The 18,523-nt window shown below is 34.0% G+C and overlaps 1 protein-coding gene across 2 annotated transcripts; it reads right to left on the reverse strand.

Annotated features, from left to right (window-relative positions):
• Positions 1 to 454: 454 nt before the first annotated feature.
• On the reverse strand, positions 455 to 18,034 carry LOC106870976 (DDB1- and CUL4-associated factor 7). Of its 2 annotated transcripts, none has more exons than XM_014917221.3 (9): positions 17,898 to 18,034; positions 14,686 to 14,843; positions 11,450 to 11,551; positions 11,191 to 11,289; positions 10,073 to 10,186; positions 8,833 to 8,965; positions 6,745 to 6,896; positions 3,466 to 3,583; positions 455 to 2,484 (listed from the first exon to the last, which is right to left on the reverse strand). In XM_014917221.3, the coding sequence occupies exons 2-9, from the start codon at positions 14,836 to 14,838 to the stop codon at positions 2,312 to 2,314; spliced, it is 1,044 nt and encodes a 347-aa protein (XP_014772707.1). In that variant the 5' UTR covers positions 14,839 to 14,843; positions 17,898 to 18,034; the 3' UTR covers positions 455 to 2,311. The 2 variants fall into 2 exon arrangements, with proteins under 2 accessions (XP_014772707.1, XP_089208625.1); XM_089352499.1 differs by lacking the exon at positions 17,898 to 18,034 and adding an exon at positions 15,087 to 15,192.
• Between the last annotated feature and the right edge of the window lie 489 nt (positions 18,035 to 18,523).

The raw sequence follows: 18,523 nt of genomic DNA on the forward strand, positions 1-18,523 counted from the left end.
TAGACAGTAGACACTTCTCACTTGTAGCATTTTCATATTCTGGAAAACTGAAGAAATTCTGTTTTTAGCCTATAAAACCTGGTGAAGTTAAAGGAAGTCCTGGAGAAGAATCAACAGACGTTCTTACCAGGACTGCGACAATCAAAACCAACAATATCCAGCAATGTTCCACTGCTATTAATAATAAGAATAAGCCTTTTTGTTGGTATTCATATTTTGATATTTTTTAATGTGTATTTTAAATTGAAATGATTCCAAATTTTAATTATTTTTCTTTTTCTTGATTTTGTAAAGATGTTTGTTGTCTCATATGAGGTTTATCTTAGCATGAAGGATAAACATGAATACATGATGTGGTACAGCTAAGACATTTAACTGACTGAAGACAATGATAAATATCAGCATTAGCAGTTTCATTAAAAAAAAAAAAATGGGTAGTTTAAAATATAATAAATATAGCAGATCATATAATGTTTAATGTTTCAATGTCATGAGAAGAAAGCTTATTTATCATTATTCTTTTTCTTTTTAACTATTATTACAAATACAATCATATATATGTTCCTTTTTTTTTTTTTTTAAGACTTACCTTGAAATGTGTGTGTTGAGATAGATGTATGTTGATATACACAGTTGCAGTTTTACAGAAGTGAGTTTTGAGACGTGTACACACATATACACACTTTTCTTTTCTTTAGGTTAAACAAGTGTATATGAATAAACAGATGAGTGTTGATATACACAAGTTAGACGGTTTAAGTGATCATGTAGGTTATTTTTCATTAAAGGACATCTTGTTTTGTTGTCAAAATGACTAAAGTACAAAAGAGGTTAGCTTAATCAACAACAAGACAGAAGACAATATTTATATATGTATAACTTTTATAAACAGGCATCCTCCATGTTACAGTGCATAGAGAATAACTGATATAATGGTCGTGTTATATTCCTGATAAACGTTGTCATATCAAGGAATTCTCTAACATGAAACATACTTCCCATTGACCTGCATGTAAAATGGAAGTCAATGGCAAATACATTTTATGTTATAGAATTCCATGTGACAACATTTTCAGGATTGCACTGCTTTTGCAAATTAGGGGATGGTTGTATATTTAATCAGTAGAATTTTGCAAACTAAACAATTCAAAAGTGGGAGTGACCTCCATCTAACTCAACAGGGAGTTAATCAACCAGCCAAAGTGTTTAGTCCTTGTATCTCATTACTAGTTGTGTTTATGGCTAGTCTCAGACTTATTACATCAGACCACCAAGCTGTAAATATTATCAAATGTAAGTACTGTTTACCAATGTTCAAGGTAGAAGCACTGTATCATGGATACACATTAGCATATGGGAGTTTACACTGTCCTATGGGCCAAGATATTCAAATACAACTAGAAATCACTCCACTGTATTTTCCCCAAGTTAACCAAAAAGTTAACAGGATCAATACAAGTTCAATTTCCACAGAAAAATTTTCAATGGGAATGAGCATTAGAAAAAATCCCAAAATGAACACTGTGATTTCTACATGAGAAAGAAAAACCACACACACCAGCAAAGCATATTCACCATTGCATTGTTATAATTTGAATTAAGGATAGAAATGCTTGTCAAGTCATTACAAATCACAAGATTCACCTGGAATTTATTTTAGTAAATTTGTATGTATACAGCTTGGCAGATTTCTTCTAATCTAAGACAGTCTGAAGTGATTTTTAACTTTTGAATTGTATAGTTGACAAATACTCATACAGATTAAAATATTATGTGAATACCTTGGCTATTATTTAAAACTATTTTAGTACATTTATATATATATATATATATATATAAAACTGTTCTTATTTAATTTTTGGCGCTTGACTTTAATGTGGCTTTTAAAAAAATGGGAAACAACTTTTATAAATATATTTACACACATATACATGCACATGCACAAACACCTCAACCACTCATGCATACATTCATGCACACACGCATGTGCACATATTAAACACAATCAGCCGTGCATACACACACTCATGCAAACAAATTAAATTCAGAATGACTATGAAATGGTAATTTTTATAAAAATAAAAATAAGAATATGACTAAAAAAGAAAATGAGAAAACAAAATGAATGGATAGGAGTTAGTCTGCCGAAGAGATAGAATAAATAAAAAGAGTACTTAATTTTCATTCTTCCTTTTAAAGAAAGAACAAGCAGGATGGCAAAGGATATGGGAGGAGGGAGAGGGTAATTTTTTTTAAAAAAAGTGTGTAGTCCCTTAAATAATGTTTTGTATCAGTGCTTCTGTATTTTACTTCAAACTCTCAGAATCTCCAAACAGTTGTTATAGCAGATAGCAATCCAATCAGGTTGGGTCGACGACCACTGGATTTGATTAATCTCACCAGCTGCTGTATAGGCTAAGATAGGGTCTTCAATAGCTCGAGGCATCTGCTGTATATCCCATATCAGAGCTTGATGGTCATCCGCTGCAAGAAAATAACAAAGAAAAATGCTTTTCATATAACAACAATAACAAGTCGAATACAATCTAAAATTCCAAATTTGACATTTTGTACAAATTGGTCCTTTTAACATCCGTTTTCCATGCTAACATGAATTAGACAAATATTTATTGGGAGACATTAGTTTACAGCTGGATATTCTTCCTGTCATAGAACTTTACTTGTTTTTCAAGTAAGGAATATTTTTATTCAATAGAACCAAATAGCAATTTGCTAAAAGGAAATGTCAACACATCATCATGGTTCCACTTGATGGTCCCATGCAAATACATGAGATGTAATCATTCACATACATATCAAGCTTCCTTACAGTTTCTGCCTACCAATTCCACTCACAAGGCATTGGTCAACCTGAAGCTATAGTAGGAGACACTTGACCGAAGTCCCACACAGCATGATGGAACTCAGAATCACATGGTTATGAAGTAAATCTGTATCAATGCAGTCATGCCCATACCAATGATATTTATTTTAACAATCTAACAACTTGGTCTTCAATTTGGTAGAGGCATACCCCTTACTATCTCCCCAAGTTAGAATTCAAAACAATTCTATTTTAAAATCTAAATGAATTTTTGATTCTTGATTCCTAATGTTATATAATAATGTAAAATCAACACCAGAGATTATAAACAGCTGAAAAAATTCTGACTGGAACAATGGTCAGTGCTGCTTGCATATTAGATAAAATTTACATCAAATAAAGCAGAATTGTTAAAGACAAAGTACACCCTGGTATGATATGAAACAACTCTGGCCTTGTCAACAATACAAAGATTTGAGTGTAGAATTGATATTTTGTCCTGAACTAACTCTCAGAGCAATGAAGAGAAAACCTCAGAAAACGATGTAAAATTACTTTAAGTTATTTCATAAGCAAATTGCTTAATAAATTATTTAATAAGCAAACAGAAACACAATTGCAAGAGAAGGGAATGAACTTACCAGCTGTGCAGATGTGACAGCTGGAATGTGGAGCCCAGGCAATACCATTCACACAGGCACGGTGATTATTGAGTCGAGCCACAGGGGTGCATGGCACTCTTACATCAAGAATGATAACCTGCAAGAAATAATAAGTGTAATTGGTTTATTTTTATTATATATTTATATTATATATTTATACTATTTATTTATTTTTATCATATTTTCAACAAATTGTCATTCATTCCTAACTTCTAATATCAAAACTCTACAGTGCCTCTAGACAAACATACATGACCAATATTGATTACAATCCTGCTTTCTTAAATAGACAGCATTAGCAGTTCATGTATTGAAAATTAATGTATAGAAGCAATTTTGTTGCAAAATTACTTGCTTCAACAATCTGCAAGAAGATATAAAAGTTCTCCAATTCATCTCGTCCATATCACCGTGAAAACATAGCAAATTAACCTCATTCAATGGCACCAAGACATAATCACTATACATATCAGAAAATATCTGCAATACACCTGAACAACACACAGGAAATCAACTACACTGACATCATACACTAATAGCCTGTAAGTGCAATATAAGTACTGTCTCTATTTATAAAAAATACATTTCTAAATCAGTATGGATAAATGAATAAAAAAATAAAAATTAGTTCAGAAAAGTATGTCCAAATATGTTTATAATTTTGTTATGTTTTTGAAGTTTCTCTTAATGTTTTTCTCTCTCTGATTTTTCTACTCACAGCACCAAAATTATTTAAATTCACTGTTAGTTCTATTTTGTCAAAGACATTCATAAATCCAATGAGAAGATTTTTCTTTTCCCTATTTTGTCAATATTTCACCAGCCATCATATACATCAAATGAAGTAGCAAGCTAAATGAAGATCAATAGTTATGAAGCAAAATTTTCAAGGTGCCAAAAAGTCCTGGGGACAAAATGTTTGATGTTGAATAAATCAGTGTCAAACTAGCAATGCCAAATAGGCAATGTCAAAACAGCTGTGCCAAAACATCTCATACCTTCAAATATTAATGGTAAGAGATATGTTGATAAAATCAATCATAACACAAATGGTGGTAGACATCATCATCATCACCAGTTAACGTCTGTTGTCCATGCTGGCATGGGATGGATGGTCTGACCAGGGCTGGTAAGATGAGGGGCTGCACCAGACTTCAGTCTGATTTGGTGTGGTTTCTATGACTGGATGCACTTCTTAATGCCAACCACTTGAAGAGTGTAATGGGTGCTTTTACGTGCCAGTTGCATGATACCAATATCTGCCACAATCATGATTCACTTGACTTGATGGGTCTTCTCAAATACAGCATATTGCTAAAGGTCTCAGTCATCTGTCATTGCCTCTGTGAGGCCCAACACTTGAAAGGTACTTTTTACATGACACTGGCATCAGCCACATTGTGATTTTTACATGCCAGTTACACGACTATAATTCCACTTGGCTTAACAGGTCTTCTCAAGCACAGCATATCGTCAAAGGTCTTGGTCACTAGTCATTGCTTCATAAGATCCAACGTTTGAAGATCATGCTTCAGATCTCGTCCTATGTCTTCCTGGACCTCCCTCTTCCACAGCTTCCCTCCACTGTTAGAGATCAGCACTTCTTCAAACAGCTGTCCACATTCATCCGCATCACATGACCATACCAATGAGTCATGCCTCTTATGCCCAAATCATTTCATGACATTTATGGTAGTTAATATGCCGATATGTTCATCTAAAGACAAGCAACAACAGATGAACCTAATTGATGAACTACGTTTGGGAAGAGATTTAGCCTAGAGGAGACAAGTTCTGGTTTTCATAAGACTTGGTATCACCAATGCCCTCATCTTTGTGAGACAACTACAGGAGAAGCACTCAACTATGAGTAAGCCACTCTCCCAAACTTTTGTTGACTTGGCAAAGGACTTCAACAGAGTTCAATGCTCTGTAGGCTGGTGGTTGCTGAGAGAACTAGAGATAGACAAATAGCATGTACAAGGTGGAAGTTAACTGAATTTCTGAAAAAGAATTTAGAATGTAAATAAGTGTATCTCAGTTCTCAGCCTCCTTCTGTTTATTATAGCCCACTTGGTCATAACCGAGGAGTTTCAGACCAGCTATCTATGGGAACTCCTGAATGCTGGTGACTTAGTTCTACAAGATGAATCTAACATTTCTGGTTCTCTTCTATTACTCTCTCACACTCTTTCCCATATCACTGCTTCAGTTTTATTTTCTTATCACCTGTTCTTCAGATGAAGAAGGAGGAGGCATAATTGATTTGGTAGCATTTGAACTCCCAGTGTAGAAGGATTACGATGCTGTAAGATATTTAATATAGCACTACCATTTATGCCCACTGACCATATTTATCAGATCTAAAATATCAAGGATGTACAAAGCTCTGTTAGACTTCAGATATATCAGAAATTAACTATCTTATAGGGATGGCTCTAATATACTGCATGTGCAATATCAGCAACTATAATAGTGATCTGATGGTATCAGTTGTTTTGATGAAAACAAGCCATTATAACTATCAAAATAAACACCAGTATTTCTATCATCTTTTTTCAAACTCTTTTCTTGTGACATTAGTCATCATTTTATGTCTACCTTTCATGCTGGCATGGGTTGGACGTTTGACAGGATCCAACTCATCAGAGGGCCATGTCTTGTTCCAGTGTCTCAGTTTTGGATGATTTCCAGAGTTAGATGCCCTTCCTAACGACAGCCACTTTACAAAGTGTAATGGGTGTTTGATTCCTGGGACCAATACGAGTGATGTCATTTGAACAAATTCTACTGTGAGCAGAAAGGAACTTTTGCGAAATGCCCTGCATTTTTCAGTTGAACACTAACAGAGGATGATACAGAGGTCTCTTTTGCAATCAAACTAAATATGAAATTTTTATTTTGTATATATTTATTTAATACTATCTTGCTATTTTGTGGTGAATACCTTCTGAGACATTTTACACACATACACACACACATATATATATATACTTTAGAAAAATGTCACTATTAAAAGTTGATAGAATATTCAATGTCTTAAAAAACTGCACAATATAACAAATCAAACATACAAGTATGAAAGATGTGGAAATGAGAAATAAATTGATCCCTCATAACCATGTCAAAATCAAATTTTACAACAGAGCCACTCAGAGATCTGTTCATCTACTTTAGTCTTTCTATTAATGTGCATAAAAAAAACCCATACTAAATGAATTTTTGAATCATTCTATGTTTTTAACAAATGCACATTACCTCCATTGCATCCATAGCCATTGTCGCTAAGTAGTTAGGATCCTGCTTATTCCATGCTAACCGTAGAAGTGGATGATGTTGGGGATCTTCGTATATAATAGTGGAATGTTCCAGATGTCGTAAATCAAACATTCTCACAGATCCATCAGCCCCTGTCAAAGTAATAATAATAATGGTTACAAATTTTGGCACAAGGCCAGCAATTTTAGGGGAAGTGGGTTAGTTGATTACATCAACTTCAATGCTCAACTGATGCTTATTGTATGTCTACTGTTTATATTAGTCAGACTGGTGACCTCATCTTGATTGTTACTTTCACTACATTTCGGCTGATGTATACTTCAGCCTTCTTCAGGTGTCTTGTGTTGAAATTGGGTGTTGTATCGGAATTTCAAGCCTAACTCATTATTTGATCCACAGGGGTATACTGTTTTCATTCAGCTCTCTGTGTTTTGTGACAATTTTTGGTTCAGTTGATCTGTTTGAGAATTACCTTAACCCCTTGACTGGGATTAACAAATGTGCAATCACCTAGAGGTTTTGAGTTCAATCTCAAGCAAAGCATTAAGATAATTCACAAAAGAAATCAACTGAAGCAAAAAATAGCTCGAAACACAGAGCAGAATAAGGACAGTGTACCCCATAGATCAAATAAAGGGTAAAATTCAAAATTCTGATACAACAACCAAGTTCAATGCAAGACACCTGAAGACAGCTGGAGAATACAACAGCCAAAGGGTAGTGAAAGCAACAATCAAGATAAGGACAGGAGTCCGACTAATATAAACAGTATACATAATATAAATTCCTCATCTCAGAAATATAGAACTGATACTTATTTTATCAACCCCAAAAGATTGAAAGGCAAATGAGTCAGAAGAAATGTCACTGTACATTTTGTCCAGCATGCTAATGCTTCTGCTAGCTTGCAGCTTTAATAAGTAATTAAAGTAATAATGGTTTCTGATTTAAGCATAAAACCAGCAGTTTTTATGGAATAAGATTAATCAATACCACTGATTGTAGTATTTGACAGGTACTTTACTTCAAGAACTCTGGAGGGAGAAAAGGCAACTTTGGTGAGATTTGAACTCAGAATGCAAAGAGCAGTGACAAATGTTGCAAGGCATCATTTCTGATGCTCTAACATTCCTGCCAGTTCACCACTACCATAATAATAATAATCCTTTCTATAATGGGCCTGAAATTTGGGGGGAGGGGGGGGGGGGTGCTAGTCAATTATTCGATCCCAGTGCTCAATTGGTACTTATTTTCATTGACCCCAAAAAAATGAATGGCAAAGTTGACCTTGTGGCATTTGAACTCAGAGTGTAAAAACAAACAAGAAATTGCAGCTAAACATTTTGTTCAGCTCGCAGCCGCTGCCAACAACAATAATAATAATAATAATAATAATCCTTTCTACTATAAGCACATTACCTGATATTTTGGGGTAGTTATCAAACCTCAAAATTTGAAAGGCAAAGTTAAGGTTGACCATAGCAGGATTTGACCTCAAAACATAAAGTACCAGAACAAATACAACAAAGCATTTATCCCAACACTTGAAACAGTTCTGCCAACTCACTACCTTAATAATAATGTTTCTAATAACAGAAAAGGGCCTGAAAATTGGAGTGGGGTTTTAAGGCATAGTTGACTTCAGCAGGATTTCAACTCAGAAGATAGACAACCTGGAATAAATACCCCAAGGCATTTTGTTGTCATGCTAATGATTCTGCCAACTAGCTATCTCATGATCCTTTCTACTATAGACACAAGGCCTGAAATTTTGGGGGAGGGGGATAGGCAATGACATCAAACCCCAGTGCTCAACTGGTACTTATTTCATTGACTCCAAAAGGATGAAAGGCAAAATTGATTTCAGTTGAATTTGAACTCAGAACATAAAGACAGGTGAAATGCTGCTAAGCATTTGGTCTGGTATGTTAACAATTCATCCAGCTAAACTACCTTCTGCTACCTTATAACATCAACAGCAAATACAGGTTGAAAGTAGGTACTTAACCAAAAATGAGAAAACAGTATTTCAACAAAAATGGATTAAAGTGTACTTGGTGATCTTACCAACACTAGCAAACATATCTCTTCCACCACCAGCACGACTAAAAGCAATATCATACACTTCTTTGTCGTGAGCTATAAGCTGTGTCTTCACATGGCCCGACACCAAATTTACCCTGCACAAAAGCTGACCAGTCTGCAAACAAACGAAACAAAAAAAAAAATGTTATCTAAAACGTGTTACATAGAAAGGATAAAAATAATGAAACTTTACTTCAATGTTTTTTCTAATGATAAAATAAAACTAAAAATCTATAATAAAAATAGAAAAACTAAAAAAAAAAATAAAACCTTCTTATCAATGATGAAACAAACTGAATTTTGAGAAACTGTTCAACATAACAAATTTAATTATGTTCAGTATAACAAATTTAATTATGCATATGAAACTTGATCCATGAAAATTTTATACAGCTGTAGAAGGTGTAGACATAGCTATGTGATTAGGAAGTTCACTTTCAACCACTAGTTTCAGGTTCCATCCCATAGTGTAATGCCTGAGGTAAGTGTATTCCACTACAGCCTCAAGCTGGTTAATGCATTGTGAAGAAATTCAATAGACAGAAACTAAAATGAAGCCCTTCATATATATAAATAGATATATATCAATCTGATCTGGCAAGGTTTCTACAGGTTGATGCCCTTCCTAATGCCAAGCACTCTGAGAGTGTAGTAGGTGCTTTTTACATGCTACCGGCATGGGAGCCAGTCACGCAGCACTGGTGTTGACCACGTTCGGACGGTGCTTTTTATGTACCACTGGTACAGAAGCCAGTCAGGGGGCACCCAGATTGGAGCCTGGTGCAGCCTACTAGCTTGCCAATCTTCAGTCAAACCATCCAACCCATACCAGCATGGAAAACAGATGTTAAACGATGATGATATATACATATATAGGCTCCTTTCAGTTTCTGTTTACTAAAATCCACTCACAAGGCTTTGATTGCCCTGAAGCTACTACAAAAGACACTTACCCAAGGTGCTAAACATTGGGGCTAATTCTAAGACCACATGGTTGGAAAGCAAGCTTCTTAACCACACAGCCACGTCTGTGCCACATACTCAAACATTAATTAGAAATAAACAACCAGAAACAATACTGAAACAACACACTTAAATTCATCAATTAACAAGCTAAGGGTCATTATAACAGTCATGCTTAATTAGTGTGGTTCGTTCAAGATCGCAATAATAAAGACACTAGTGAAATTAATGCAGAGCAAAATGGAAGTGTCTTTCTCACCTCTAAACCCCAAATTGTGCAAGTAGTATCAATACTTGAAGTTCCTAATAGATTAGGGTCAATTTCATTCCAGTCAAATGATGTCAGAGGAGCACAAAAATCTGAATTTTTGTTCTGAAATATTAAAAAAAAAGAATGTGAAACAACATATGAAAATTACCAAAATTCCATGCTAAGAAGGCAATACATTTTACTCATGAGGTTTTACAATCCAGAAATATCTTGTCAATATATCAGTTTTGTAGTTAACAATAATCAATGTGGAGTAATAATTTGAAATAAAGGATTCCAACAAAATATATTGATATTTTTAATTAGATACACCAGTTTCTAAGCTATTTGTGGGGTCTTGAATACTAAATGATTGTCTCAATAATGTTTTTTTTTTTTCTGCTGATGTTTAACTTCACTCATTGTCCAATATCTAAATAAAAAGAAATATTCTATTGAGTTAGATACATCTCCATAAGTTTTTACAGGTTTTGTGGTACAAACAGGAGAAACTCAAAATGCAAATGCAGAATGCATGTTATTTTTATTTAGCTGTAAAACTATATAAGTGACTCAAGAGCTGAGTTTTGTGCACTGCACTTTTCAAACTACTTTAATATTTTATGTTGTTACAAATTATGTAAAATAATAGATTTACAGCTCTTTTGGTTAGGTACCTAATATTTTAGCAGGTAAAAATAAAAATAAAATACTTTTGAAGAGAACTTTTCAAGCAGGTATAGGTTGAGTGAGAGTGTGCTCTTTCTCTCTCTCTCAATTCTATCAGGCAAAGTGATTATAAACTGGAATGGAGTCATAGATGCTTAAATCCTATGGGATAACTAGCAACAAAGTACTATGTCTATGATCAAGATAATTCACTATCAAATAACATAAAAAGAAAAATATAATCCTTTAGATGAATCAAAAGTTACAAGATTCACAGTGACAAATTGGGTACAATGAAATATCTGGAAAACAAGTTTTAATTCCAGTAGCTTGTAAACTGTAGCTCAACTATTTAACTGTTAAGATAAAAAATTAATAAAAGCATTCATAAAATTTTTGTTTTAAATATCATTGAAGGACACTGTCCAAGAAAACAAATATAAAGAAATGTTACTGACATTGTTTAAGAGGCACTCCAATCTTGTATCATTCTCTCCAACTCTCCATACTCTCAAGTAGTCTCCACTGGTAGCTAGCAAATCAGGAAATACACCTTTCTAGAGGAAAGAAATCAAAAACAGAAGCAAATGTATGATGTCACCTGAATAATATAAATGAGGAATAAAATATGATACATTGTATATCAAAGAAACAATAAAATGTGGAAGAGGCAAAAAAAAAAAACAGAACAGCTAGAAATGTTAAACTATAACTTACAGCATCCGGGATCCACATGATTTTAGTTGTGGGGTAAGGATGGTCAAATGTGCTTCTTGATGTGAATTCAGATGTTTCTTCATCCAAAGACACAATTTGCACCTAGAAACATGAATTAAAACAGTGTAAACAGTATAACGATGTGTGTTAATATATGTTAACATTTTAAGAGACTTTGTTGCTGAAACTGAAAACAGCAATTTTAAAACATTTACTTTTTTATTGAATTCAAGAATTTTGCAGAGTTTTTCCGAATACTAGTATTTTTGCTCACAACATACATTGATTAGACATGCCTCTCTACTTAAAGTAAATGTTTCAATTGTTATACTTAAATCAATACCACACTTCAAAATAAAGGAGAATATGATGAACCAAGAATAAACTTTTGATGAGCTGAATACATAGCCTGGTATTGATTGTTTTCAGTCACACGTTTTCATGTTACATTTGTAGGTAATATCTCAGAGAAGGAATGAATGCTACTCACTTCAGTTTAAGAAAACCACTATGCTATAGTAAATGACATCATTCAGTTAATTGAAAAGAATCAGAAAATTTAGCAGGCGAGTTCCACAGCCTGGTTTCTCTACTTATATATAATTGGAAATCTTGGGATTAACAATATACAGACAGTTGAGAGAAATAATCGTCCTTCAAAGAAAGCAATTAAATATCAGATGAAGAAAGATAACTCCCGTATTTCAATAAGTGACGACGTGGATTGCATATGAATTTTCCTCCATTTGTACTGATAACTTTTGCATCTAGATAAACTGAGAAATAAGTTTTGTGTTCTTTCCACTAATGTTACAACACAGAAACGTTGCACAACATTGTCAAATTAGTAAGAGTTGTAGCTAAATGAAGTATTAGTATATGTCATGTGGTGCACTATAACAATATCACTTTAATTTTCAATGAATCAGTCAAGATAGCCATAATTAAAGTGTTATTTACTCCAGATCAAACCTGTATGAGCAGATCTATAATCAAAAACATTCCAGTCATGACTACTCTTTTTAGGAATATGTAAGACTATATTATCTAATAAGACTAGCAGAAGCACCCGGCATTGCTCGGGAATGAAATTGTTGCTTATATACTTGAAGAAAAAAAGGCAAAATATGCTGTATAGAAATTTGAGGACATTCTGTAGATGAACTCTCCGATGAATGATGGCTGGGCGCCTCTCATGAATGGGGAAAATTGAAAATGTGCCAAAAAGCCTCATTGGTACTTGGAAACTTTTACGAAAATTAAAATGGGGATTAAATGAAAAAAATGATTTACGTGAATATCCTCACAAGAGTAATTGAAATAAATGGCGATTGTGGAACCCCCCACGCACGCACGCGCGCGCGCATACACACGTGTGTCTTTGTAAATATGTTTGTATACATTTATGTATGTGTGTGTTTGTAAGAGACAGTGTGAGAGAGAGGTTTGTTGTCATGTATACGTACATGCATAAATATACATACATCTTTGGATGTATGCATATGACAACACAGCCCTTGACTCACTCACACTGTCTCTTACAAACACGCACGCGCGCGCATACACACGTGTGTCTTTGTAAATGTTTGTATACATTTATGTATGTGTTTGTAAGAGACAGAGTGTGAGTGAGTCAAGGGGTGTGTGTGTGCGTGTGTATGTGTGTGAGACAGAGTGAGAGAGCGGTGTGTATGTAGTATTTACTCTCTCTCTCTCTCTCTCTCATACACATGAACACACACACTCACACACAAAATAGAGAATGAAGCTTTTCGCCGTTGTTACGTCAATACCGGAAGTTGCCATTGAGGAACCTTTTTAAAGAAGTGAATCTTAAATATAAAGCAATATTATTTATTTTAATTAAAAAAATCAAATGAAGAGCCTAACATTTATCCGAGGTCAAATTATTCATGCATCACAAGTATGGAAGCATTTGGTGAAGTCGATTTCACGTGAAAAGCGATTACACACACATCTGTTTTATATATAGTATAGATGATAGGGAGTAATTTGAGGGAAATTTGGTTACCATTTCAAGTAGCTTGGACAACTTAAAGGCTCCAAAGTGGCACTCCAACTCTTAAATACACTTTCCCGGCTAAGGAACTACTCCCCTACCAATCGTCTCCCTTGACAAACTTTCTCTTAGCTCTTAAAACTTTTTCCACCCTTTTCATTCACCATTCATTCCACACAATAGTTACAATAACCAAATCTGTAATACCTTCTTGTCTGAGCTTTTTCTTGAAGAAGGATAATGAATTTATTTATTCTTCTTTCCAGCATTAAACACCTATAAACTGTGTGCTCCTGTTTCTGTTGTTTTGTTTCATTCTGTTCCTGAAACCTTTTCACTATAAATAAGTAGCATAGGGTGGTATAGTACAGTTCACTACTCTAAACTGTAAAATCACTGCTTAGAGTTTCATTAGATTATTTTGCTAAGCTTACATACTTTTGTGTGGAAAAAAACTAAAATACTAGAAACTTAACCAGAGTAAAACTATTACCAGTGAAGGAATTGCTAATAATTTTCACCTAAGTAAGGCAGTGAGCTAGTAGAATCGTTAGCACACCAGGTGAAATGCTTAGTGGCATTTCATCTGTCTTTACAATCTGAGTTCAAATTCCACCAAGGTTGGCTTTGTCTTTCAGTTTTAAGGGGTCGATAAAAGAACAGTTGAGTACCTAGTGTTGATATACTCAACCTACCGTTTTTAGTAGCTTGAGCAACTTTAAGGCTCCAAAGGGAAATTGCTGGCCTTGGGCCAAAATTTGAAATCAATATTTTCATATAAAGCATATTAAACATTGAAAGCACCGTTTTGAACAGAGATGAGAAACAAAACCACTGAGACAAGTTCGTTTCTCTTTTCTGTCTCTCAAGTTGGTGAATTTAAGTTACTTAATACAAAAATCTTAGTGACTCATTGGGTTAATTTACATTGTAAGTAACCATCTCTTATCAGTACTAAGTAACTAATGAATTATCTTGTAGACATAAATGAGTAGTTAAAACAGCAGACAGAATTTATAGTGTCCTGTTTGAGAAGATGGAATGGCTGGCACTTTGTAATGTAGTTGATAATGCTGTCATCCAGAAATAATACAAACTTTTAAGTCTTATCAGGGTGGAGCCAATTTGTCCTTTCTGCATCAAATTGATTATGTCTGATGTCATTTATTACTCCACTGCTGAGTTCACTGAAAATGGTGAGAGACATAAAAATTACCTTGTTGTTGTACTCTTCCATGAAACTACCGAGAGCTAATCGAAACCGTTTGTCTGGACGAATACTCCAGTTCATTCCATATACAGTCCATGGTGCTTCATATTTATAGATCTCTTTCCTCTTGCCAGGAGGTGCAGCAGGTAGAGCACACATGGTCACTAAACAAAAAGAAAGAAAGAAATAGAAATGAAACTATTATATTTATAATAAATACATAAAAATGTAATGAAACACAGAATCGTTTTTGTATCTGGTTTGCAAGATTCTTTATGTGAATTGTGTTTCGAAACAAATCTTGCTGTGTCTAAGGATAGTCATTATGCCAATATAATTAACAGACGCACTGGTTCAATCTCACTCCTTTATTATTAGCCAATTGGTTAAATATCCAACTAACTAACCGATTATTCAATTTGTTTTGGTTCCAGAAATTCGGAGCTGGAAAATACAGCCTAGAAGACAAGCCTCATCCTGGAAGATCTGTAGAGCTCGACGAGTGCATCCTGCAAAACCTGGTGGAACAAAATTCCATTATAACTGTTGAGGAACTAGCAGAGAAGCTTTGGTCATTCAACCAATCATTCAAGTCAGTGCTAGAAGAAAAATGACCATCTTTGGATGACATTCCAGAGACAGAAGCAGTTTGAATGAGAAACAATGCCCCACCCACCATATTCGCCGGACATTGCCTCATCTGATTATCATCTATTCCACAGTCTTAAAAAAAGTACAAAAAAAAAACATTATTTATGGGATGACACAATATTTAAAGCAAGAATACAGAGGCTTTGCAAATGAAAAATATCAACTGTATTGACCAACTAAATTTTAAGAAAATAACAGGAAACAAAATTTTAAATTTTTAAGAAGATTGTTTCATATCAAAGTTGATATAGTAAAAGAAAATATTTTCTGAAATTGAAGACATTTTTGGTCTGCTGATTGATATAGAACTTCTATTCAATACAAAAGCTCATTAAATATATTTTATTACTAATAAAAAATATATTCAAAATCAAGTGATTGACTGGCAGAATTATTATGCTGTTGAACAAAATGCCAATGATATTTAGTTCAAAAGCACAACTAATTGATTTCCAGCATTGAATTTTGTAATACAGATTTCTAAGTGCAAACCACAACAGGTTCAATCTTGATTTTCTTTTTGTCTTGCCAGAATTAACAACTTTTGTATAAGTTTATTAATAAAAATATATACCCCTAATAAAATAAAAGACTTTCTGCTTCACAATGAAACCAACACCTACTAGTTAAAGCAGGTCTCTCTATCAAATGAGTGACATCATCTTGAATACAGTGTAGAACAGTGTACAGATGGACATGTTTGGGTGAGCATACGGGTTTTTGCAAACAATGCCTGTTCAGGAGTAAACATTAATGACAGAACACTATAAGAAAAATCCGTGTAAAAGGGATAACTTTCATACACACACACATTATAAGCAATGGAGGTAACGTCTAAACATTGAATTAATTTCTATAAGGATGCCAACAACAAGGAAGTTCCAAGAACCATATTTCCTGACTGGTAAAGAGTTCTAAATAATACAAACGGCTACAAAACTTGAAAACAGTTTAAAACTCTGTCTATGGTTGTCCAGTCTTTTAGTTAAGAAAGAATACATCTACAGGTATGACAGAACTGGGACTTTCATTTAGATTTATACCATCATTATGAAAGAAAGAAAGAAATAAGGTGGTATAAGCATAAACCAGAAAAAGCCTTAGAGAATAACAGTGACCATACTCTAACATGCCAAAACACAAAAACGGAGATATCAAGGCTAATTGACCAGATATTGTTGTTAAGGAGTACCAGGGAAAGAGGTGCCTTGGTTTATCAGCTCTAAGAAATGATGATGTATTTCTCAAAGAAATGAAGAAATTTTCCAAATATAAAAGATTTGTAACTTGAATATGAGGACTGAAAACAGGAATAATCCCTATAATAATAGGTGTTGTAAGAATGATTTTAAAAAATGCATGATTTTAAAAAATACATAACCAAAACACCAGGACTTACAAAACATACGCAACATACAGAAAATAGTTACTACTAGACATTGCACACATTACGTAGAGTACTTTCAATACTATAGAAAACACAAACCCAAAACAATACACTGCATGAATCAGTTGTCCTCGGTTGTGCAGTGAAAACACAGAATAAAAATAAGAGTATAATATAATGTTTTCTAATATAGGTACAAATTGATAAGGAGAATTCCGACGATTAAATCAACCTCAATACATGGTTGGTACTTTTTTAAAATCAACTTCAGGATGATGAAAGGCAAAGTTGACGTCAGTGTGAATAGAACTCGAAATGAAAAAAGCCGCAACTAGCAATAATTTCTAATAGAGGAACAAGGCCAGAGATTTGGAAGAGGGGTGTATAGTCGGTTAAATCGACCCTAATCTTTGACTGGTGGCGTATTTTTCCGACCCTCAAAAAAGGGAAAAAAAAAAAAAAAGGATGAAAGGTAAAGTTAACTTCGATGTTATTCGAGCTCGATATATAGAAATCGAGGACAAATATTACTACGAACTTTGTCCGACGCTAATGGAATCTGCATTGTCCATATCTAAAACATTCTTGGTCGAGACAAAAACCAAATCAATTTTAAAGGAAAGAAAAAAAAGACGTAATGCAAACTAAGTGGAAAATACTATGTGACGCATGTAAACGCCGTCTTTAAATAACTACAATCAAACATAAAAGAAACAATTTAAAGATAAGGGTGGAGAACTGTCAGATTTATGTAGATATTTATAAGCTGATCTTTCAGTTTGGGAACATGTAAATTCCTAAACCCAAACACTACATTTTTTCCTAATAAAAATATAAAGTTGATTTTTGAAAGTGATTAAAATACATTTTAAAGCAAAACGGATACTGTAAATGTCAATAAGAAAATAATTAATTAATTAAAAGACGACAATAATACAATATTTTAATAGTTAGGTAATTTGCATAACAAACACGTTCAAGGCAATAAAATAAAATGCGATAAAAGGGAAAGAGAGAAATATTCCGACTTTTTAACATAAAAAAAATAGAATTGTTTGTTATTTTCTCTCATGTTGACTAAACATGTTTAAAGATTAAAGGTTAAAGTACAATGATCGCAAAGTAAATATATAACCGAAAACGGTATAAACAATAACGATGCGTGTGTGTGTTTACTTACAATTGAACTTCGAGGCAATAAATAAATTAAATCAAGAAACCTCTTCTGTCCAGTAATATTTCTCTGTCTAAATAAACCAAAAAACTTGCTTTTAATGATTATTAAACAATATGGCCGACCACCGACGTCCAAGGGAGATAATTCTAGTCTCTCCTATCAACAAGATACATTTCTTTGATAGTACGCTGGTGGGGTGAATGCGCGTGGCTTAGTGGTTAGGGTGTCAGCATCATGATCGTAATATTGTGGTTTCGATTCCTGGACCGGGCGACGCGTTTTGTTCTTGAGCAAAACACTTCATTTCACGTTGTTCCAGTCCACTCATCTGGCAAAAATAAGTAACGCTGCGATGGACTGGCATCCCGTCCAGCTGGTGGGGAACACATACGCCATTGAAACCGGGCCCATGAGCCTGGTTAGGCTTTAAAAGGTCGCATTTATTTTTATTTACGCTAGTGGGGGATACTTTAAGGTTATTTTAGTTTTATTTTTTATTTTTTATAAAACTTATTTCTTGATTTATGTTTTTAATTGATTTTGGTTATTGGCCTGCGGCAATGCTGAAGCACCATCTTCTATTTTCCTTTTCCTAAGTCAGTTATATCAACCCCAGTATTTTTTAGCCT

This window comes from Octopus bimaculoides, chromosome 5 (genome assembly GCF_046866305.1).
Source record: "Octopus bimaculoides isolate indiv1 chromosome 5, ASM4686630v1, whole genome shotgun sequence".
In the NCBI taxonomy this organism is placed as follows: domain Eukaryota; kingdom Metazoa; phylum Mollusca; class Cephalopoda; order Octopoda; family Octopodidae; genus Octopus; species Octopus bimaculoides.